Source organism: Coloeus monedula (assembly GCF_965178545.1).
Source record: "Coloeus monedula genome assembly, chromosome: 6".
Lineage (NCBI taxonomy): Eukaryota > Metazoa > Chordata > Aves > Passeriformes > Corvidae > Coloeus > Coloeus monedula.
Window position 1 is genome coordinate 58,620,089 of NC_138786.1, and position 23,658 is coordinate 58,643,746.

Below are 23,658 nucleotides of genomic sequence, written 5' to 3' on the forward strand. Positions count from 1 at the left end.
TCCTGCCTGCCTTACCAACTGCGGGTTTCACTGCGAAAGGCCATGGAATCTCCAAGGAAATCTCCTCATTAAGAAATTTGTCTTGGTGGTTTTTGCTGTGCTGCTGAAAGAACACACAGGGTAGAACCAATGTCCTAGGTGAGCTTTGGTTCTGTTACCAGGATGTGTTGGAGGCATTTCCTTAACAGTAGAAAAACTGACTGAGCTTTGCAGGATGTCCTCTCCCTTCATCTGAATCTCTTTTTACACCCATGTGTGTGCATTTTTACACAATATGGACTCAGGGACAGCCATGGTGCCACTAGTTTGTATCTCTTTAGTTGCATGCTGCCTTAAAAATGCTGAGATCCCAGAGAGAAGAATTCACACTAAGAATGTCCCAAGTCTTGTATTATAAATAAGGGGTCATTTTCAGGTGAATTCATCTAAATTTGAAGTCCTCATTTGAAGAGCATGCAGTAATCACATACCTGAATGTTGCAATTGTCTATCTTTGCTCTCTTATTTCTCCATGTAGATCTACATTTCTCTTTAGCAGTCAACAATGCCTTGCCAAATCTTCTAATAGTAAATGTTTGTTTTAGTTCTCATCTGTTTCATTCCCTGTTCTTAATATCTACATAGCAGGCAAGAAAACTCAAATGAAGCATATTGTTCCTGGCTGACTCTTGGATCATTACTCATTTACTGCTGTCCTAGTTGATAACTGGTATCTCCATATATCTCTGTACAGTGATTTGTCATTAGGAGAATCACTTTATCATGGCATCAGAAAATTCCTGAATTATGCTTTCCAAGACTGGCTTTTTTCTGTGCAATGGATTTTTTTCTGTCTGTTCATATTACAGTGTGTAATGATAGATATGCTGCTCTTTTTATAGATACGTGTCTATACAAAGAGTAATTCTTTGAGTGTTGGCTTTTAATACTCTGTATCTAAGTCTGTCTTTGTGAGGAAATAGTATGCTGCTTTGCATCCAAGTGGCTTTTATTCTTGAGGGACACAACTGTTTTACATTCCAAACAAACAAGGGCTCCTGGAACATCTCGGAATCTTACAGGAACAACCTCTGCAACAGTTTACCCGATTTTTCCTGCAGTTAGGAAGCTCAAAAGCTAAAGTTTGGTAATCAGTCACGTATGAACACAGACATTTTTCTTAAGAGCAATGTTTGAGAATTCCTAGCTCGTGACCTTGTTAAGTCAAAAACACTTAAATTTCTGAAAGTATTAAAAGGACATAAAAAACTTATAACCATGATTCAGGCCCAAGAGTAGATAAAAATGTTAAAAATCATCAATCATGGTAGAAAAGAAAGCAGAAATTTTCATTAAGTTGCTCTTGAGATGAAGAAAGATGGCATGTTTCTGTTGTATTGTAATAAAGACAAACTTTCTGTTTGATCCAGAAGTGAGGCCGAGGTGAAACAATCACTCTGGAAAGTAATCTTTGTTTTTTGCTGAGGAACTAAGGTGTGCCCACATTTCTAATGGTAAATGGAATGACTCAGGTAAATAGAAGTTTGTAAAATTGACATTTGCCCCTACTAAATTATGGAAATGTGATACAGAATATGGTCTACAGTGACTCAGACAAGATATTATTATTTATGCAAATGATGGCTTGTAGAGAATATGTCTTGTCAAATGTGTTTATTACTAATTTTTATGATAAAACATAATTATGCAGGGGATTTTAGTGTGTACTATACAACATTTTGTTACAGAAAAATATCATTAACCCAAATTGACTTACTCTGTGTTAACTAAAACAAAAACTAATTATCTGGTAGCTCTGGGAAGTTGGTTGCAAGTGAGGAAACCTCATGCAGGGGGAAGTTTCCAAAAGAGCTGGGCTTCGTAGAGTAAGGCAGAAAATGCATCATCTATCACTCTTGTTTTTTCCAGATTGAGAGGTGACCTGGTCATATTCTATGAACATCTACATGTGGACGAGATTTCTGATTATGGCATGTCTTTTATCTCAACAAGATGATAGATTCAGGCTGTTGGCTGAAAATTAAAAAAAAATCAATTCAGAAACAACATCCAAGCTGTCCATTGGAACAAATACCCTGTATCATTTGAAAACATTAAGTCAAGGCCTTGTAGGCTATAATTTTACCAGGAATTCTGGGATTGATGTGAACATTTGTAGTGGAAGAGGTTAGTGCAGATGGTTGCAGTAGCCGCTTCTCACCTCAGACTGTCACAGTACAGAGAATGGGAGAATGACTTCTACTTCATCTTTCTGTATTCATTATGTCTTTGATCCCAAAGGAACTTTGATCTATTTAAATAAAAAAAAAGAGGACTAAATATTATTATTTAAATAGGAGTTATTTATTCTTTTCACATTCTATGTTTTAGGAGCTTTGGTAATGCTTTGCAGTAACTTGTTTTATACCTCTCCTGCATTAAACAGAAATTAAAATCATAGCTTGAGTTCATTAACATGACCATTTGCCTCAAAGCTTAGTCAAGGTTACCAGTCTCCTTCTGCTATTATTCCATGATAGCCAACTCACTGACCCGGTGTCCCTGTCTCCTGCACTGTCTGCAGAGCAAGCTGCCAGATAAATTCCATACCATGAGAAATTAATCAGTACTATTGATCTGCAGTCTTCTTGATATGAGACTTCCTGAGTGCTCTTAGTCTCGTGCTCTTTTCTATCATTTATCCTAGAAGCACATTAAAAGTTTTTATGTGTTTCTCAGTGCAATTAGCTACTGTGCATCTTTGGGCTATAAGGATGTTAGTGTGTTTAGGAGGGTGTGCAAATATTAAACACTCAGTTTACAGACCCAACAAGACCCACAGGTGTTCACTTTCTTTCTTCAGGTGTATTTGTGTTACTGTTTCAATAGGGAAAGCTATTTAAGGTAAGAAACTAGTTGAAGATCTTACTTAATTGATCTACAGTGAAGATGTCTTCATGTTCACAGGACATTTCATCACTCACCTCTACTTTACATTTCATGAGGTGTTATTATACTTCCTTTTTCCTCCAATCTCTTTAGATTTTCTAGTCTGTATGCCCTCCTGGGCAGGTAATTCCTTATTTGTCTCACTGAAACTGAGCCCTGGGTGTGTTTGGACACGTGTTGGTAAGTGGTCACCTACAGCAAGACTTCTGAAAGCTGGGTTTTCTGAGTCTGAACAAAACGTGGTGTTTTTCTGTTGTGGATGGTCTGTCTTTGCATGTCCTCGAGCTCCTTCAGCTCTCTGTGTCCGATCTATGCTCCTGCAAGGGATTGAGCATAGCAGCAGGCAGATCATCTGGGCACCAGGTCTGGAGGCATGCCCACAGACAGGACAGAGCATTTCCACCTGCAGCTCTGGAAAATGAGTGTGAAAGCTGTTAGGAGTGAGCACACTGGAACAGAACAGTCCTGCCTTCCACATCACACTTTCAGCTGAAGTGAAAGCAGTAGGTAGGTAGGAAAAGACTACCCCAAATCAATGAAAACTCCCACCAGAAGCTTTCTGAAATAACTGGAGGGATGGATGGATGGATGGATGGATGGATGGATGGATGGATGGATGGATGGATTTCAAGATCCCCCCCTGGCACATCTTCAGACCCATCTATCTGGTTATTTCATACAGCAGTGGCCTGGTGTCACATCTCCAGCTGATCCAGCTGATTATTTTTACATCTTTTCTTTTACCTAGGTCCTCTCGATCTGCCCCAAGGACATGAGAGCAGACATCTGCGTGCACCTGAACCGGAAAGTTTTCAACGAGCACCCTGCCTTCCGGCTGGCCAGCGACGGCTGCCTGCGAGCCCTGGCCGTGGAGTTCCAGACCATCCATTGCGCCCCGGGGGACCTCATCTACCACGCTGGGGAAAGCGTTGATGCTCTTTGCTTTGTGGTCTCAGGATCCTTGGAAGTCATCCAGGACGACGAGGTGGTGGCTATTTTAGGTACTGTGATCTCTGCTGAAATGCTCGTGGTTTGTGTGTATTTTCCTTTTGCTGAGGTTTGAATATTAAATAGTCTTGCCTAACATCAGCTGGGACTATGGGAGGCTAGGAGTTGTCATAAGATGGAGATACTGTGTCTCCAGAGATCCTTCTCCAGAAGCAAATCCTTCATCTTTTGTGCCATTGGGAGTGCTGTTTCTGCCCAGTATGGCTCACTGGTCACAGCTCCAGTGTCTCTGAGCAGGAGAATGGCATCTGTGTGCTTGACATCTTTTAAACGGCCTGCTGGAGGAAATGCACGTTGTTTTATGTTACTCCCTCAGGAGGATTTCCACATTAACCTTCACACTGGGGTTTTTGTTTGTCTGTGTTCTAGCCCAGAATAACACCTGCAAACAGTCTCTGCAAGGAAGCAAAATTTTTTCTTGTAGTGAGCTGGCTTTGCAGGAAATAAAAGAGTCTGATCTGGCTTTGCAAAGGGATGGGGTTACACCATGTATCAAACCACAGTCATGTCAAGTCTGAGTAATGGGGGAGCTGCAGGTTAATCACCTGTCACCCCACTGTGCTGTCTGGTTTGCCAGCAGTGGGCGGGAAGGGGCCCAATGCAGACCCTCATTAGTTTGTATGGGATTGGAAGGGTGTGGCACATGGCAGGACTGCTGCTCAGCACTGGTGTGGAGGCAGGAATCCTCCTCAGAGGCAGAACCATGTGGAGGAAAAACTGGTGGCTCTGCAGAAGAACTATCCAGTGCCTGTCTTGCCTGTTTAAAATAAACCCATTTATTGTAGGACTGATCTCCTGTTGAATATTTACCTGCTCTTAAGATGGAGCTGTCACTCCCTGAGGACAAATCCAGTGGCTTCCTTGTACTAGGGGACCTGTCAGACCCCATTGAAGCTCTGTGCTCCTTTTTCCCTCTAAGGGTGGTCCAGAGGGCTCCTGATGTGTTTCCCTAAAAACGTGTGTGTGTGTGTGTGTGTGTGTGTGCCTGGGACTGGGGTGGGATTGGGAAGTGTGTGGATGGGGCTGCACGGAAACAGCTCCCCCAGGGCCTCCCTTGGATTCTCCTAGCTGGAGTGTGAGCTCAGGAAAATGCACATCCATGCTCTTTGGAAATACCTACTGCACCTTACTGTATTCTAGTACACACTAAGGTTTTGAAAAAGAGAGATTTAATGTAAGAATGAATCTGTTTCCATATTCAGATGTGAAGTAATTATGATAAAAACTCCTAAACCAGCAATTTCCATAGGAAATTATTCCTTGTATTCCAGCTCACTGGACCATTTCATTTTTATAATTAATCTCAGTGATGATATTTTGTATTTGCTTACAATTATTTAGAAAACAAAAGGCTTAAGAAGAGGTAGCAGTATTTAAACAAATAAACAGTTTTTCCAATGAAAACTGTAAACATGTGATTTACTGAACTAAGAGCTATCACTAAATGGATTACATGCAAAACTTGATTGCATTTATTAATGAATATTGTGTATTTGAAATGACATCACAGCAAGAACTTTTTGTTTCTACCTTGCAGGATCTAGTATTTATATTAATCCCCTTTTGACCAGAGAGACTTTTAACCATACCTCGTTAAAGTAAATTACCTTTACTTACCAAAAGTGCCTTCGATTCTTCCATGACTCAGAGCTACGTTCATCATGTACTACAGGGATTGGCAGAATGTGTAAATGTAACTTAAAGCAAGATAAACTGCTTCCTCTGGTCCTAGAACACACTGAAGAGTTTTTTCATGCTCTGACAGATTATTTAGCAGAATAGTGAACTGAGTAATTGTGGGATGTTGTGTCCTAAAAATTCGCTTGTTGAAGAAAATCTCTCCCAGATGTAATTGCAAAGATATTTCTAGTGCTGGCTGTGACACCTGAAACAGCAACTGCAGATCAGACAGTGAAAAACATAATTTTTATTGATCTGTTCTGCCTTGAGAAGTTCAAGCACAAGGAACGTGAATCTGCCTAAGGGGAGACCAGATTTAAAAAAATTGACTAATGGGAAAACCTCAGTAACTGCTTTGAATGCTCCAAGCATCTGCTTCCACACTGGTTTTCCCAGGGAAAGTCATCTCTCAGGATTGTGCTGCCAGTCTGTCCATCTTCTCCATCCCCCAGCAGTGACCTAGAGTGGAAACCTAGAGGAAATGTGATAAGTATCCTTTGGAAACTTGTCCTCATTAATTTCCTCTATGAGAGCAGGTATGAACAGGACATGCTGTCTGCAGCCTCTGCTCCTTGCAGAGGAAATAATAGTGTAGTGTGATTTAATACAGTAGTGTGTTATTTGCCTTGCTTAAAGAAAGAGAGAGGGAGAATGGGTGTTATTTTTTTTTTTTTTTTGGCCATGCTCACCTGCAGATGGATAGTTTGATGTATTTTTAAATGTGGACTATCCTAGAAAAGAGAGTCAGGTAGGGACATCAAAACAGGTTAAGAACCATCATCTCCTATCTTTTACATTCATGCTTCTGTCCGGAGGCTTTATCCTCCCTCAGGTCCTGGCATAAATCACTCCACAATCTTCCTGCTTTTTCTCTTTGTCTATCTTCCCTTATCATGTTCCCTTGCCTTGCAGCCACGGTGAGTTAGCACATCCAGCCTTCCTGCTTCCTGCCCTCAGGAGACTTGGCATCTCGTCCAGGTGCTTTTCTTTTCTTCCACCTTCATGGAACAACCATCCTTTCATTCAGCAGCATTTTTCCTGCCTCAACAGCTGCAGCTTTGGTGTTTTCTGTGCTTGAAATCAGCTGATTGACAGGGCAACTTGCAGCACTGTGACATTTTGCTCCCCCCTGGTTTGATTTTGTTCTCATTTGTGGATAATTAAATGCCCAGCTGCTGCAGTAATCAGCATTACAGAAACACTAACAGTAAGAGAATGACTCCAACTGTAGACCTGCAGTTTTTAGGACTCATTAATGGAGATATCCGGGTGCCCCATTATGATCCACTCATTAGTTACCTCCCCTTCTCGAGGCCAGTGTCCCACCTTTTGCAGGTCCTGGCTGTAGCAGGGAGCACTCCATGTGCAGCACTGGGGTGCTGCTACACTGGGGAAAAGGAGACACGGTCGTTTTAACATAACTCATCTGCAGTTGCCAGGAGAATGGAGAAGGGCAAACAGTCTTGTCTCTAATTATCAAAACTTTCCCAGCAAGCGAGGTGACCCTGAGAAGGCACGTCAGTAATTTTCCACCATCTCAAGCAGGAGTAAACAATTTAACTGCCACTGCTCTGCACGGGGAGGTGTTACAGCAAAGGATCTCAGGAAGGACCAGGGGTTTGGAGTCCCCAGGCTAATGAAAGGAGGCATCAGCTACCAAAGGGCACCTAATAATTCACCCTGCTGCAATTAACCTGAATTTGCTCCTGATGAGGAGTTACACATCAGTGGCAATACCAGCCAAGTGGCTCTGGAAGTTGCTTTCCAGCTCCTGCTATTTGCACAGCTGGATGTAAGTTGTGCAGTAACTTAAACTGGGCTTATTGATTAACAAGGTTTAAAGAAGTCGTTTTTTCAGCAGAAAAATAATGGCCCACTGCGTTCAGATGTTGATTGTAGGAATTGATCAAAAATATTGCTCAAGCTGCATAGTGATAAAAGTATATTGAGCAGTGAAATCCTGGTGGGGGTTGCTGCTGAGTGAACTCAGTTTTAATAGTCAAGCCAGAAAGAATATAAATTTAACAGTTCAAGTTTCAGCCACACTTAGGGTCCTGATCCCATATGTATTCAGTTATTTGTCTTTATGTGTTGCATGTTAATTCTCAGCATGTTCTGCCTATAATTCAGAGCAACCTGTTGTTTATTGTTATTAGACAAACCAGACCTTATTAAAGGCCTTCTTCATTAATTATTTCCAAATGTTTTATCTGGGAAGGGGATATGATGCAGTATCAGAGGAGTAGAGGAAAGCAAGTGTCTTCTTGAGTTAGGTACGGCAGCTGAAAATAAGGATGAGTCTTTTTCTGCTCATAATGCTACTTGTGTTTGGGGGTCAAAAGATTGAGTCTCCCACCAAATCACGCAGAGAAAAGTTCTTTGGAGGAAGAGCAAGCAGCAGCTCCCATCTGCGTGAGCAGGAGGCCCAGGAGCTCCATAGCTCTCATCCATGGGGATTAGCAAGATGATATTTGGTATCCACGCATCAACACTTTGAATTTCCATGCCTAGGCAGCCAGGAATGTGCTTTGTGCAGGACAAGACTGACCGTATGGGATGCACTTTGTGACATGAAAACCCGTTAGTCCAGTTCTGTCTCATAGTATTAGTGGCTAATTGCCTGATTTTAATTAGTTTAGTTGCAGCTTGGGTTTCTTCTCAAGTGGAATGAAGGTGGCAGAATTGGCCCCTGTGTCAAATCAGCTCTTGTTAATTTATACTGAACTTTTGTGTTGTTTTCAATGTGAAGTCAACCAAGGCAGACTAATTGTGAACATTTCCCCAGGTTAGTAACATGCACCTGGAAGCAATTTACAGAACAGGCTGTGTCCTATTTCATCTATAGGAACAGTCCCCTGTGTTCCAATGAGTTAAAGCTCTAAATTAACTAAGAGAAAAATGATTCATAGAGGAAAGCGTTGTTTTTTTTCAGCTAGCAGAACTGAAATAAGTAATGTGATTTAGGCTGGGTTTTAAGTGCTGAATCTCAAAGTATTTTGCAAAATACTTGAAGGGTTACTGGTCTGAGAACGGGTGTGACGTGCTGCACTGTGCAAGTTCTTCTTAAGTGCCTTGGAATCAGTCAGATCTTGCAGGTCTGGATTGACATCTGCAGTACCATGTAAGATTTAGTCCTACTGATACTTGTTCAAAAGTGTCATTAGTTCTTACTGACAAACCTGAATTTTCCATATTATTTTGTAAATTTAATATATTTTTGTGTCTCTCTCTGCATGATGGTTAATTATGATAAGAAACATCAATCTTAATTTAGTGCCAGCTAGCATGTTACAGATTTGATCCGCAGCCTCCAGAGTCAGGAAGATTCCTTTCTCTGAATTGATATGTTTTTGAGTTAGACCTGTATGCTTCACTGCCAAAACTCGAAAGTCTTGCCAGCACAAGAAAAGGAAAATTATTTAAAAGTTGTGTGATACAGTTCTTTCAAATTAGACTAATAGTTTAAGGCAATCTGATTTGCCTTACAAGTTTTTAAGGTGGTAGGAATGGTCATGCTCTCAGGTTTATTTCCTCAGTCAGGAAGGATAGAAACCTATTTCTGTGTAAAATCAAGATGGAAATAACTTGTCTCCAGGAGCTGGGGTTTCTAGAAAGATGTGAGGCACTATGGTACTTGCACTAAAAATGAAAGAGAAAAGGAGAGAAATCTTTCTGGACCTTGGGCCCTGCTTGCAGCAGTCCTGAATGCTGGAAGAAAGGTCAGTTCCTTTGTGCTTCCAGGTGCAGATGGGGAAGGTTGCACTGTGTTAAATAATGCAAAGTACCTTTGCCAGCATGGACTTGGATTGTGACACAGCTCTTGTCATTGCTGCTTTACTGACTGCTCTGACAATGCTTCAGAGGCTGGAAATGCTGTTTTCTCTCCTCATTCTGCCCTTTCACGTGTTCATGTGCAGTCCTGTAGTGGTGGATTTATATGTGGCTCAGTGATCAGCTTTGATCTGATTTTCAAGGAAGTTCTGGCCCTTCTGGATGCACCAGAAAAAGCCTGAAGTTGAGGATAAAATATTCACAGGGGCAAGAAGACCTCTCTCTCAGTATCATTTCTGCACATCTTGGGCTGTGCTTGCAGTGATATCCCAGATGGGAAGTGCACCTGGTGGATTTGCACCACTGCACCACCCCCAGCTTCTCCAGATACCCTCTTTAGGCAGAAACAGCTGTTATCAGCTAAGCCCAGAAATCCAGCCAGCCCAGCAGCCCTTCTCCAGAAATGTTCAATAGCAGATGAGCAGGAGAAAGTAGGAAGGTGAAGTAAGGAAACTGTGACGCTTCCCCAGAACATTTCCAACCCTCCACTGAACTGTATTTCACCCAGAGGGAAGTATTTTGTGTTTAGTAGCCACAAATGGATTTTATTTCATGAATATATCCCATCATTTTGCAACCATCCTCAGTGTGCCGGGGTAAGGAGATGCAGAGCTGCTCATCAACCCATCACGGAGCTGCTCTGGGTGACAGGAGCTGGTTCACTCCCTGCTCATTGGGTTTCTACATCAGTTTGAAGAGGTTTCCCTGCAGATACATAGATACAGGTGTATTTGTGTGAATATAGACACCAGTATTTGTAATTATGGCCACAGGAACATGGTGCTTGCTCACTGACCTCCACTTGTGCCCATGTTGTCATCACTTCTTCAGGGTTATTGGTACTTGAGCTGATTGGATGAGCGTTTTCTCTCTGTGATCCAGTTTTACTGATTCTCAAACAACATCAGCCTTTGCTTTTCATAAGCAACGTAAGATTTGAGCACATCATGATGGAAAGCCAACATCATTCATCATGTCTAGTTTGTGCTAGTGTGATTGATGAGGCTTTGGAGATATTTTAAAATGGTTAAAGGGTAGCTGGTCTACTAGTTAAGACTGCACAGAAAAACAACTCCTTAAGGAGTCTTGGTTCCCTTTTTGTCTTTTTACCCAGTGCTATTTCCCACCAAGAATTTATTCTTTAGCTGCCTGCCTAAACTTTCTTCCAAAGGATCCATCAAGCTCTTATGTCTGCCAGGATATTTATTAGCTCAGTTTCTGTCCCCATCTGAAGAAAGATAAATTTTGTCTTTACATAAATACATGTGTGGGTTCTGAGATACTGTTTAAAAAGAGTGTTTCCGAGTTCAAGCACTTTTTCATTCCATCTGCAAGCTCCTGGGGGGGTTCCATGAAGCCCTTAAGAATTTTTCCACCTGAAAAGTCCAGGCATGAACTGCTGTCTGACACACTGTCAGGTCAGTCTATGGTGTAAGGCTGCAGAGAACATCTTTCCCCCCACATCTGTTTTGCAGGGTTATCAGAATATAGAAGATAGAATAGTGCATAGAAATATCCTGACCTATTACACAGCTGCATACCATATGATTGCCCCTAAATATATTTATGTGAATGTGCATGAATAGATATGTGTATTTTATGTACAGGCATGCACACATACGTAGTACCCTGTATTTACAATTATAGCAGTGTAGCTATTTCAGCAAAAATTATACCTGCCATAAACACCCTTCACATGTCCTCTTGTTGTCCATGCTCCTTTCAGTTGCAAAATCCGAATTTTTATGATCTTAGTGATCTTTTCCAACCCAAAGGATTTTATGATTCTGTGATGTGTAAAATGTATGCAAGTAGTTCCCACTCTAATTTACAGCATTCCTTCTTCCAGTGATGCTTTGGGCACTGTGAGAGCAAGGGCAGGAGGGTTTCCCAGAGCTTTGCCTCCATTCAGGAGGTGCTCAGGGCTGAGGACAGGGCAGATTTGGGAGGTAACATGCTGAGGCCTCAGTAAATCTCCAGAGAGAAGCTTTGGAAATTATGCAGGCTGCATCAGTATCTCTGCATTCCCAGCCCAGCCTCAGCAGCACTTTCCCTGAAGCTCTGAACATCCCCTGCAAGTGAAAAATACTTGTATGTGTCTCTGGGTAGCTGTGTCAGACCTATCCAGTTACATTTTCTGGTTTGCAACCCTGAAAATTTAGCTTTTATTTAGTTGCAATGTGTAAAATTAACCTCAGAATCATAGAATGGGTTGAGACACCTTCCACCAGACCAGGTTTATCAAAGCCCCACCTGGTCTGGCCCTAAACATTTCAGGGATGGGGCATCCACAGCTTCTCTGAGCATCCTGTTCAGTGCCTCACCACCCGCTGAGGAAAGAATTTTTTCCTAACATCTGATCTTGTCCTGAGTGAATAATTACCTCTCTCTGCACAGTGAACTACAGTTAATAGGGATGAAGTATAGTACATTAATCTCTGTATTTATGAAAAAAGACGCGTTGTTTTGGAGAATCTGGTGGGTTTTGTTTTCATTCTGTGCATTCCTTAGCACATTTATAACCAGCAAACGAGCTCAGAAGTGTGTGTGGGAAATGTCAAATTCAAGAACCCTTAAAGGCTTCCAAGATTTTATATATTCTGAAGAGTATGAACCACAATGTAAGAGGAGTTCAGAGTTTTGCCCTTCAAATCCAGTGAGTGATGGCTCATGGAAGAGTGAATAAGTTCAGTTCATCACGTCCCAGCCTTTAAGTCCCAACCAGTGCAGTTCCCTGGCACACTGAAGTGAAGACAATGAGAAGATCTTCTCAAGTTTATGAATGTTGGTTTCATTTATCCATTGTTTGTGTACAGATTCTGTAACACACTGTTGTGCTGAGTTTTGGGGTGAGAATCCACTGCTTTCAACCTCTTGATTAAATTAACTACATATTAGCCTAAATTTGAAAGGAGAACAAGCAGTTTTCTCACATTTCAGTGGTAAAACCAGTGTGTTTTAACTGCACTCTGCACTGAATGCAGGACTCAGTTCTGTCCTGTGTCCACCTCAGAGAGCAAATCCATTGAGCAATTTTCTGCATTTCAGAAATGGTCTGTTTTCTATAAATTATGTAACTGTGCTGAGTATGTCTGTAAACTGGGTTTTGAACTCTAAGTATAGACAAGGACAATTAACTGCAAAAGGTAATTTCAAAACAGTACGTTGGATAAATTACAGTGTTACTAGAAAATGCTCTGTATTAAGGAAAACATTTAAAGCACCTTGTTTCATAAATTATACCAGCTGTGTTATGTATTGTAGTTAATTTTAATTACATAAAAATATGTAGAATTAAAAGCAGCTCAATGAGATGCAGTTATAACCTTTCTAAGGAATGATTCTGTTATAGAGACATTTGTTAGAAAATAAAAACAGAGAAGGGAAGGTAAGGACTTGAACATTTTATTTCCCTCTTGCTGAGAAATGTTGGATATGTTTTACTGCATGCAATACCAAAAGCAGAAATGGAAATAGAGAAATAGAGCTTCTGACCCCCAAAAGTAATAAGGTTGGATAAATTACCCCTCTGGTCTGTGTTTCCAAAATAGAGTGGAGCGAAATGTTAAAAGTTCTTAAAAGAGAAAATATGAAAATGCATTACCTTTTTTATGCCAAAACTGTAACATCTTTAACCTTCACCAAGGGGCTGCTTGAGGTGCCTGAAATCAATAGCTACTGAGTGACTGATTTGAGTTCCCTTTTAATAGCTGCTAAAATAAAGAGCTGGGCTATCTCTGTGGGTCTGAAACAAAAAATACCCTTTGTACCACAATTTCTGCTTCAGGGTTTGAGGTGTCAGCCAAGCACCACACACCGTGGCCCTTGCCCAGCCCATGGCCAGGCAGCAAGAGGCAGCTTTTGAATGTTTCAATGTGTCTTGTGTTGCTGCCACTGCCTCTTCTCAGAACAACCAGAGGGTCCAAACCTGAAAGGGTATCTCCAATCTGCACCCAAGCTGGGGTTCTGGTTGGGTCAGAAGTGTGATTTTGAAACTGGTGTCCTCATCCTCTTGTCCTTTGGTGTCTAGCACAGGTATGGGGGGTGTGGATTCCTTGCAGATGAAAGATAACTGGGATATGTCAGAGCACTTGCAGCCCCTGGAGCTCCTCTCTCCGTGGCACTGGACTACAGCTAGTCCCAAGTCCTCAATCAGCTGTTCTGCTACACTGCATGCCAGTGCAGAAGTAGGCTTCAGGTGTAATTTCCCCCTCTGGTTGAAGGTATTTATACGTGGTGGTGCCTGAGGTGTCAAACCCTCTCTTACTCAGCAAACATTGAAATACAGGCTTAAGCCTAAGCCTCTACTTAAATGGATGAATTTGGGTTTAGAACTGTACTTTTGGATGTGTTTAAGATTTAGAGGTGGTTATTTAAAGGTTAAAAGTCTCAATGAGGCTTTTGGTAGGTTTTCCAGAAGGAGTGTTACCACTGACACTGAATTAAAAATGTTAAAACATCCTTTAAAACGGGGTCCTCGGGCCCTGGAAGCTGGCTCTTGCACCTCACTGTAGAGCCATGAGGATGAAGGAACCTAGATGTCAGAGGGTTTTTGTAGGAGCGGGGCTCCTGAATCACTTGGGAACAGACACCTGAAATATTCAATCACCTGAACATCAGTTAAGTGCTCATTATATTCAGTAGCCTTTGAAAAATCCATTACTTGTATCTTCAGCTACCTTTACAATCTGGCCCTTATGCTTTGTGACACTTCACAGAGGAATCCGTAAATACCTTAAAAACCTGGGGCTACTGCTAAGGGTGCTCAAGTACCTCAGCTAATTTTAAAACCTTCACCCTTGTTAGTGTTCATGGTTGGGGTAATTGGGAGCATAAGACAGGTAGTGAAGAAATCATCTATGTGCTGAGAAACTCTGCCTAAGCATTACCTTTTAACAAACCTGCCCTGCTGTTTTTCAGGTAAAGGTGATGTGTTTGGTGATATCTTCTGGAAGGAAACCAGCCTGGCCCATGCCTGTGCCAACGTACGGGCCCTGACCTACTGCGATTTGCATATAATTAAGCGAGAGGCCTTGCTGAAAGTGCTGGATTTTTACACCGCTTTTGCAAACTCCTTCTCGAGGAACCTCACGCTCACCTGCAATCTCAGGAAGCGGGTAAGCTCTTGTTTTCCTCTTTCTCTCACCTGCACGCTCCTGCAGGTGCTTGCAGTGTTTAACAGCCCCCATCTCGTTGCGATGTTTTCAGGTCATCGCAGATTGAGTGGCCTTCCGATAAATGCTGTCACTGTTTGTAATGATGGCTCAATAAAAGTTACCTGTAGATTTGCAGCTCTGGAGAGCAGTCCTAGTAGGATGACACATGAATTGCATTTCTCTTCCTTTTCTTCGCAGTTGCTCATTTTCATTTTGTTGGTTTTTTTTTATTTTTTCCATCCCATCGCATAAATGTATAAAGTTACATTTTATAGAATCCAGATTCTGGATTCCTCAAAGGTGAAGTCTCTAAGATACAGTTCAGAGGACAGCCTGATGAATCTCCATGGCATAGACCAACTAAGAAAAAATTATTGATGTTAAATAAATAAAATACACTCATCAAAGGTACTGTATTAATACCTGCTTCTCACATTTGCATAGTCTAGAATTTTAATATGGCAAGGTTAATAAAGCTGGGTAGTGATTTTACATCTTCTTAAACCCTCCTGCTCATTTTATAATCAATCAGCAATGCTCACTATCCATTAGTTCTTTCAAAGAACACTCTATCTAAAAATTATTTAGCTATAAAGACGTATCTTGAAAACAGGTTAAGGGATCCTTTAATTCGCATTGCGGCTGCAAAATTTCATCTTTATGGTTTTTTTTACGATTGATGAGGGTTATATAAATTTCATTTGCATAGAGAAATCTCGTAACAATGATTTATAGATTACTGAGCATTAACTATGATCCTCTAGCTGCTGAAACACATTTTTCTGCAGCTGTACCTTGGGCATCTCACCTGATAATGTACCAAGGGTACCTCAGTATTTCACAAGACAATTTCAGCCTCTGCAATAACAGGAGTTCAACACAACTAGAATTTTACTTTTTAAATGTCTGTTTTCTCTCTAGCCACTGGAGCTGATTTCAGAGGAGGTTTCAATTTTTGTGCATTGCTTGTGCTCATTAATATCCCAAGTATGGCACAAAATACCCATGGCTGGAAGCAGATGCAATGGGATTACAGTGCCTCTGTGTCTGTGCTGGAGCCTGAAAGAGCTGAGTTATAATCAGGTTTGGTTCCAGCTTGTCAGCTTACCTCTGACTGGAAGGTTGTTAACTCCAGACCTGAAGGAGGGCTTTGGGGCTTGAAAGCTGGTTCGTGGTTTCTAGCTTATCACTTCTCTGTTGATAAGAAGTGCTCCAAGCCTCGACTTCAGCATTCCCTCCCTTGCCATCTCACCAGCTACAGCCCTGTGATGACAACTCTGCTCAGGCATTGCTGATGCTGATTTCATGGGACAAGGTGATGCCACATACATTGTACCAAAATGTATTCTTTCCTTCTTAAATCCGTGAACCTGTCACTCCAGCTGGCTTCCTGAGAAAAACATGGACATTTCTGTTCCTGACAGGACAGTGTGCTGGAGTTCAGCTCTGCAGTCCAGGGATGCATATGGGGAAGTAGCCTCCTGGCTGAGTTGTTGTGGATTTTCTTCTCTCTCGTGCACCTTTTTTTAAGGAAAATTGGTTTCCCTGCAGGGCCCTGGCTTGGGGAATCACCCAGGTGGAAAAATTCGTGGAACTCAAGTTCCCAGTAGAGATACCTGCTGTTTAGCTCAGTGTCTGGCACACAGACTTTGCCATGGGGGCAGTGACTCCCAGTGAGAGGGAACAGCATTCCTAAAGAAACATTAGGTTTTGCAGAAGTAAAGGAAATGCTGTTTGGGGGAATGTGTGGGCAGTACGTGAGATTGAATGAAGGGTCAGAGAAGGTTCGTGTCAATGTGGGACATGCAGAGTGGAGTTCATTTCATTAAAAATTGGGTGATGATGTCCAGGGTAGTCACCAATCGCCTTCATAGCCCATGAGGGGTGGTTCCTCTAGGAGAAAAGCATCTGGCCCCTCTTCAGTGCCTAGTCTGGGATGGGAAAACCATCCCCTTTTTTTCACAGTCCATGATCACTAACTTCTAAATGCCTCAGGTACATCAGATGAACTCCACCCCTCTCCTGCAATTTCAGTCAGTAACTGTTTTGGAAGCAGCCTGGCATTGCAGTCAGATGTGCTGAGCCAGAGCCTGCTTTGCAGAAATTCTGTGTTTTGTTCCTGGGCACAAAATAGATCATGCTACATTCAACACCAGGGACACAACCTAAGTCCTGTTACATAAAGCTATTCAGGGGATTGTTTCAAACCTCCTATCTGCTGGAAGGATACGTGATTGCCTGTTGGGAATCAGAGAAGCGTTTGGTGGTGAGTTCATCCCTGAGGAGAATCGGTGCCATCCAGGAGGGTTCCATCAGGTGAACAAAAAGCAGTTGCTCAGGCAGTGAGACTGGGCTGACAGCTGCACTGTGCTGCAGCAGCTTGTGCTGGGGTCATGTAATCTAAATGGAAAGAAAATCATTGTCTCCTTTAATTGATTTCTATAGAAATATATACTTAGTACTTTTTCTACGTAGTCATCACTCACAAGGCTTGACATTTAATTATAGCATAAATACGCTCCTTGGGGTTTTGTGCGTGAGAAAATGGCTGTTCTCACTGTCAAAAATGTATAGGCAGAAGTGTTCTTGCACCAGGGCTGCTCTTTGAAACACACATCCATGGATTTGGGTGCACACACAATGTGTTTGTGCTGCCCTGTCCCTCAGCCAGCACTTTGATGTAGTCTACAGACTGCAAAACATTTAGACATTCAAAAGGCTAATAAATTAATAATAGTACTGAGCACAAAAGGTTATTTCCACATGACAGGGAAGCCAAAGTCTTGTTGAAGTGGGAAAATAACGTTTTCTCACTCCCAAATAGCATTTAGAGCCTGGCATGTTGAATGAGCTCCTTAAGGCATCTGCTCAGGAAAAGTATTGCAGCATATCATGTTTCGTGCTCTGAAATCTTTACAGCATGTCTAAGATCACTAATGCACACTCCAAGGCAGAACCAGGACTTTGAAATTTTATTTTTTTTTTCCAAACAAGGCAAATAATTATTCTGGAAAGATATTCTTTAAAATCACAATGAGATTACACAGCCGCCTCTGAGGATTGAGTAATAAAGCAGGGTTTGGGATGAGTCTTCAAAGAGTTAATTACTGCCTTCTGATGCTGGAAGAGAATATTAATAATATCTAATTCATTAAGTGCCTCTCAAGATTTCACACAGCTGGAGGGGGGCCTCTCTGCTAGCTTCAGCCATGGAGCTTGGTCTGAGGAGGGGAGTCATGACTGATTTCTAGGAGGCTCTGTGGCATCCCACCCTCAAAGGGAAGTGAGCACCCAGGGTGGAAATCTTGGGTCGAAAGGAACAACAAAAATCAGGGTGTCTTTGGAAATGGTTGCAAAGTTTCATTAGTAAATTACACACTTGGCACAGGAATTTTTATGAGTTAGTCCCTGATCTCCTTGTGCAAGCACACAGTGGGTTTGGGATAAAGGAGTGGGGTGAAAGGGAGGAGAGAAAGAGAGAGATGAGTGAAAGCAAGCAAGCAAGCAAAAGAAGGGTGAGGAAGAGAGATCACCAGTCCTGGTTCCAGCATTGCTCCTGCTGAGGTGTCCAGGGTTGTGGGGTGCACACATGCCCGGGCTTCCTGGAGGTATCTCTTTGTAGATAGGTTTTGCCCATCCTAGAGATAAGTTTCATTTTTCTATGCAAATTGGTTAGCATGCATAGTCAGTTCTTCCAGACCTTTCTGGAAATGGGTTGGAAGGCTTTGAGGGTCTTGGGTGGTCTTGATCCCCTGCTACTGTCCATGCCCTCTTCTCGACCTCATTCCTACACTTGTGCTGTGGTGTGTTGTGTTTATCTCCATGAGTGAGAACAAGGATGTTTGTCCTGGAAAAGTGCTGCCCTACCTCTAAACAGCCCCTGCTCCAGCCACATTCTGGGTTTGGCTTTTTTTCCCTTTTCTCGTCATTGCTTCCATTTGCACCAGCTAATGTAGCACCTCCACTGAACTGCGAGCCCAGCACAGCCTGTGCAAGTGCAGGGAAAAATCCAGCTGAAATGTTGTCCCTCCTGAAATCACAGCCAAAATTCTCCTGTGTTTCAGTTCAGCAAAGATTTCACTCACAGCTTTTAAGGCACACAGTCACATCCTGCTGTTTTCTACTGTGGGCAGAATGAGCTGTGTTAAAGGAATGAGTCAGGAGCAGCCAGGGAAGAGGACAGTTGTCCGTGTCTGACCCCTGGTGCGTTTGCTCCTGGAAGATGTGCTGAGAGTGAGCCAAGGAGATGTGAGGAGAGATGAGTGCATTTAAGGCAGAGAAATCCCATTCGGGGAGGCTCAGCTCTTTTCCCTGCGATGCTCTTAATGCCAGGGACAAGACTGTAAGCAACTGATGTTATCTAATACCTCCAGCACGCTGAATCTCTGGGGCTTTTTAGCCGGTGAGACCATCAGACTGTGTTAACACACACGTCCTATTTTCCTTTTTTCCTTCAGATTAGAATAATTTCTTTTTAAATTGCCTTCGTCTTCTTGCTTGAGGTTTTAATGCATCACATGCGGTTTCTTGCCTGAATCACTCGTCATTTCTGTGTCACGTGGTTTTTAGAAAAGCTTTATTTGAAGTTGAATCCTGCATTCAAGTGTCCTAAAAGTGAAGGTTGTCCCAAGGTTCATTCACCACTCCTATTTTCATTTTCAAGACCCTCCCAATGCTGTGCTGTATTAGTGAGTGTCCTGATGCAGAAGCAATGCCAGAGGCAGAGAGCATTGTTTGGCATATCAGCCCTTGCCCCTGAAGGTCACCTGTGTTCTGGTGACTGTGGGGACTTCCACAGGTTTTGAGGTCTGAATTAAGCCATTCACAATTGCAGGAGCTTAGTTCAGAGCTGTTTGCACTTCCCCAGCTGGTGCTCACACTCAGTCCTCATCAGTCGTAGGGAATGACTTGCTTACATGGAAAGGGGTCAGAGCATCATCCTTGTCTCAGGCCTTTTCTCTCCCTCTCTGCTCTTCAGTTGTCTGGGGTTTTTTTTCTTTCATATGAACATGTTTTTGCAGAAAATTAGGTCCTATAGCTGTAGTTTACCTTCAGTGGCTCTTCAGCATGATTACAGAGCAAATAAGTAATACCTTCAAAAATCAATTTGGTTTTATTTTATTCACATCTTAGCAGACTTTGCAGCTGCCATTATGCTTGAAAAGACTTTCACTTTGGACAGTTTTTAAAGGTTTTTATTTTTTAGCTTTATTGCACTCCCAGCTCTCTCCAGATATGTTAATAATTGCAATATTTCCTAAAGGACTGTTTCACTGGTTTACATCTAATATCACCTCTGATGGTGTCTAGACTTGTACATCAAATGTGCTTGGGTGAGAAGAGCCCACTCCAAGCCTTCAGATAAAGTGACCTTTTCCAAAGTGTTGATTGGTGGTCCTGGTCTGGAAATTTCTTGAGAAACTGCTCAGGGATCTGGGCCAAACCCATGTGAGGAATTTATCAGTACAGATAGTGCAGCAATTCCTTGTGTATTTGTAGCTGTGTGGTTACAGACAGCCCAGCACAGGCCATCCTCCACCTTCTGCCACTGAGAGCCCCACGGATCCTTCCAAGTGAGAATTATGGATCTGAGGTGAGAGTTTTTCCTGCAGCTCTTCTTTCCCATCTCCTGCTCCCCTGAGCAATTCTTTGTGTCTTTGCCCCTCTTCAGGGACATGGGGATTTGAGTTTAAGGCATTCAAAGCAAGGAAGTGAGTCCTTGGAGGACTGTGTGTGACTTTGCTAGGTAGGAGAGCAGCACAAAAATTGAAAGGGAGAACTGCAGCAGCTTCAAGTTCAGCCCCTGCCAGACGGCGTGGGACAGCTGTCAGAGCAGAGTGAGTGCTGCAAGAGCTGGCGTGGGTTTGCTGTCTCACTTTTGTAGCTGTGAGCTGGACTCTTTTCTGTGTGCCTCACTCCTTCCCCTCTCCTTTCTGCCACTTCATCATCTCCCCTACACTCATCTCTTCTGGGCGCTCTTCAGGTCATACTGACCCTGGAAAATGAGGTTCAATTGCACCTCTGAACCCCCTACCTGGAGGACCAGAGGAAGCACAGTGGTTTTCTCTTGCTTGGCTGTGGCTGCACTCCTGGCTAAGAGCAGAACTTGGTGATTAGTGTGAAATCTCTTCAATGCATCCAGGGCAACAAAGCTGGTGAAAGGGCTGGAAGGAGAGTGGGGAGCAGCTGAGCACTTTGAGTTTGTGTAGTTTGGAGAAAAGGAGGCTGAGGGGTGACCTCATTTCACTCTGCAGCTGCTTGAGGAGGGGAAGGGGGAGAGAGAGACCTGCTGATCTCTTGTCCCTGGGTCCAGTGACAGGACATGTGGGGATGGTTCAAAGCTGCTCCAGGGAAGGTTTACACTGGAAATTAGGAAGCATTTCTTTACTGAGAGGGTGGTCAAACACTGGAACAGGCTTCCTAGAGAGGTGGTTAATGCCATCAGCCCTTCAGTATTTAAGAGGCATTTGGACATTGCCCTTAAGATCATTCTGTAACTTTTGATCAGCCCTGAAGTAGTCAGGCAATTGAATTAGATGATAGATGTAAATCTCTTTCCACTGAAACTCTCCTCTCCTCTCCTCTCCTCTCCTCTCCTCTCCTCTCCTCTCCTCTCCTCTCCTCTCCTCTCCTCTCCTCTCCTCTCCTCTCCTCTCCTCTCCTCTCCTCTCCTCTCCTCTCCTCTCCTCTCCTCTCCTCTCCTCTCCTCTCCTCTCCTCTCCTCTCCTCTCCTCTCCTCTCCTCTCCTCTCCTCTCCTCTCCTCTCCTCTCCTCTCCTCTCCTCTCCTCTCCTCTCCTCTCCGACTGTTTCAATACTCACCTGAAACCCAGGCACTGAATATCCCATGGGATCTGTGGGAGGCCTGGGGTACTATGGATTCCCAGTCTGGATTAGCACTTTTTGCCTTCAGACTGCAGGCAGATGCAGAGATCAGCCAGTGCACTGCCATCTTTAGTAGTGTTTCAGAGCCACACTCCCCAGGTGCCAGCGGGCCAATATTCTATTCTGGATATAATCCCTGAGTTAAATACTTCCTCAGATGTCCTGATCATGCTTCTGTAGGAGCAAGAGGCAAATCACCAGCTCTGTTAAAAGCAGGACTGAACCCAATTCTGATAATCCTTTGGCATTACAGAGGTGGACTTACTCTTTTCCTGTATGTGTAACTTCCCTGTCTAAATTTAAATCAAAAGGTCGTTTTATGTTGTTTGTCTGCTGGTCTTTATTGAGAAATGCCAGGCAATTTAGCACACTTTTCATTCAAGGATCTTTGAACAGCATTGTCTGGCTGCATAAAAAAGAATCCTGTGTGCTGATGTGATGCTTTCTGCATGCAGGGACTCAGCAGTGGATACTAAAGGCACTCAGCTGTGTTACCCAGTGAAAGGTATGAGCAGCCCTTCTTCAGGCAGGCAGTGCAATCTGGGTGATTTGTTTGTGTGTGGAAAGATCATTGAACAGAAATGTCAGGGATGGGCAGCATCCATAGGGAGACAAAAATGTGAACTGGCTGTGTTAGAGTGAAGATCCAGATTGATGATTATTTGCTGTTGTGCTTTCTGTGAATTAATACTATTTTCTTCCTTAGAAAGCTGCCATAATTAAGATATTCTCCTTGGTTGCCACAGAAAGCATTCTGCAGGCTGTCTGCTAATACCAGTTCAAGGCAGCATTGCTTGCACAGGACATGACTGCTAATAAAAAAATAAATCAAAGGTTTGCTATTTTTAATCTTGTAAATATTAAAAAATAAATATCTTGTGTTTACCTCCCCTCATCGATTAAAATTGATGCTTTTAATCTCTTCCCACTGCAAAGAAAGGGGAGGGAATGTGCATGGTGCAATGGGATGGAACATTGCCATTTCATTTTTGATTTCCAGTTAAGAAAGTTTTTACCAGCAGGCAGGATTTGCACAGAAAGTGGGGACAGACGTGTGTTGTGTTACCTCACACCCCTCCAAGCAATTATTCCAGAGCAATGGATTTCTTCTTACAGAGGCTGCTGAGCCTAATTCCTGTGCAGATCTACAATTTTTTCAATGTGGTAACTGCAAGAAAAGGGGAAGATGTTAAAAAACTGAGATGATTAATTCTGTCATTGCTTCCTGGAGCTGAACACCAGACATTTTAGCAACAGCACAGTGTGACTTGCAGGTATAAAATGAGCTTCTACCCCAGACTTCTCACCCCCTAAACCTTACTTCTGCCAGACTGTGAATGCTTGTAGAAATGCACACAAAGCCATGGCTGGAGAAAGAGAACTTCATATCAGTGGTTCCCCATGGGCTTCACAAGGCACAGGCTGAGCTTGAGCATTCATCCAAGTGGGCGTTGTCTGGCTGTGCCCAAAATGGGATCCATTTTGACCCATCTAGAAATGATCAGTAACAATTTCACACCAGTTTTGCAATGGAGACAGTACTGATTTTATTTATTCTTCCCCTGCACTCTCTGGACAGGTTTTTTGCCTTGACTTGAACAGAAAGGCTCCTCAAATAAATAAATAAATAAGTAAATGGCTTCTCAAATGCTAAATAAAACTCCCTGTATAAGGTCTTTCTTTTCTGTGCAAGTATAAATCCATTAATCTATTATTTTTCAGCTCACACTTCACAAATGCAGTAATACCCAAACATGCTGGTTCAGCACATAACAAGCATTGCAGTCCTGCAAATCCTAGATTTACCTTACTTTCAATGGTATTTTGGGGCTGCTTTCTACAGTGCATGTAGGAAAGTATTACATTGTAAACAAAGTGCAAGAGGAACTTTGTGGAGGAGTTTGCATGAATCCCACTAGTTTTAGTTAAAAATAAAACCCAGCCTGTCACTCCCAACTTAATGATGGCTGGTTGTGCCTTTTTTAATTGTCTGCCAGTGGCTGTGATTAGCAAGCTGGCTCAGTTTAGGTCCCATGCAAAGAAAGTCCGTAGGAGCAAATTTAGGAGATGCTTAAATAGATGCCAGAGGTGGGCACAGCTGTCAGGAAGGACAAGGACATTCTGAGAAGCACCTGAAATAAGCTGAATCCCCCATTATTGCAATTCTGGGCA

The 23,658-nt window shown here is 42.7% G+C and overlaps 1 protein-coding gene across 1 annotated transcript in view; it reads left to right on the plus strand.

Moving 5' to 3' along the window:
- KCNH5 (potassium voltage-gated channel subfamily H member 5) overlaps positions 1-23,658 on the plus strand; it is a gene marked incomplete at its 3' end in the record, with an annotated part of 150,386 nt that overhangs the window by 107,954 nt on the left and 18,774 nt on the right. The window contains exons 9-10 of the mRNA XM_082283177.1: positions 3,677-3,929; positions 14,368-14,564. Coding sequence (XP_082139303.1) covers positions 3,677-3,929; positions 14,368-14,564 — 450 coding nt within the window. The remainder of the gene's footprint in view (positions 1-3,676; positions 3,930-14,367; positions 14,565-23,658) is intronic.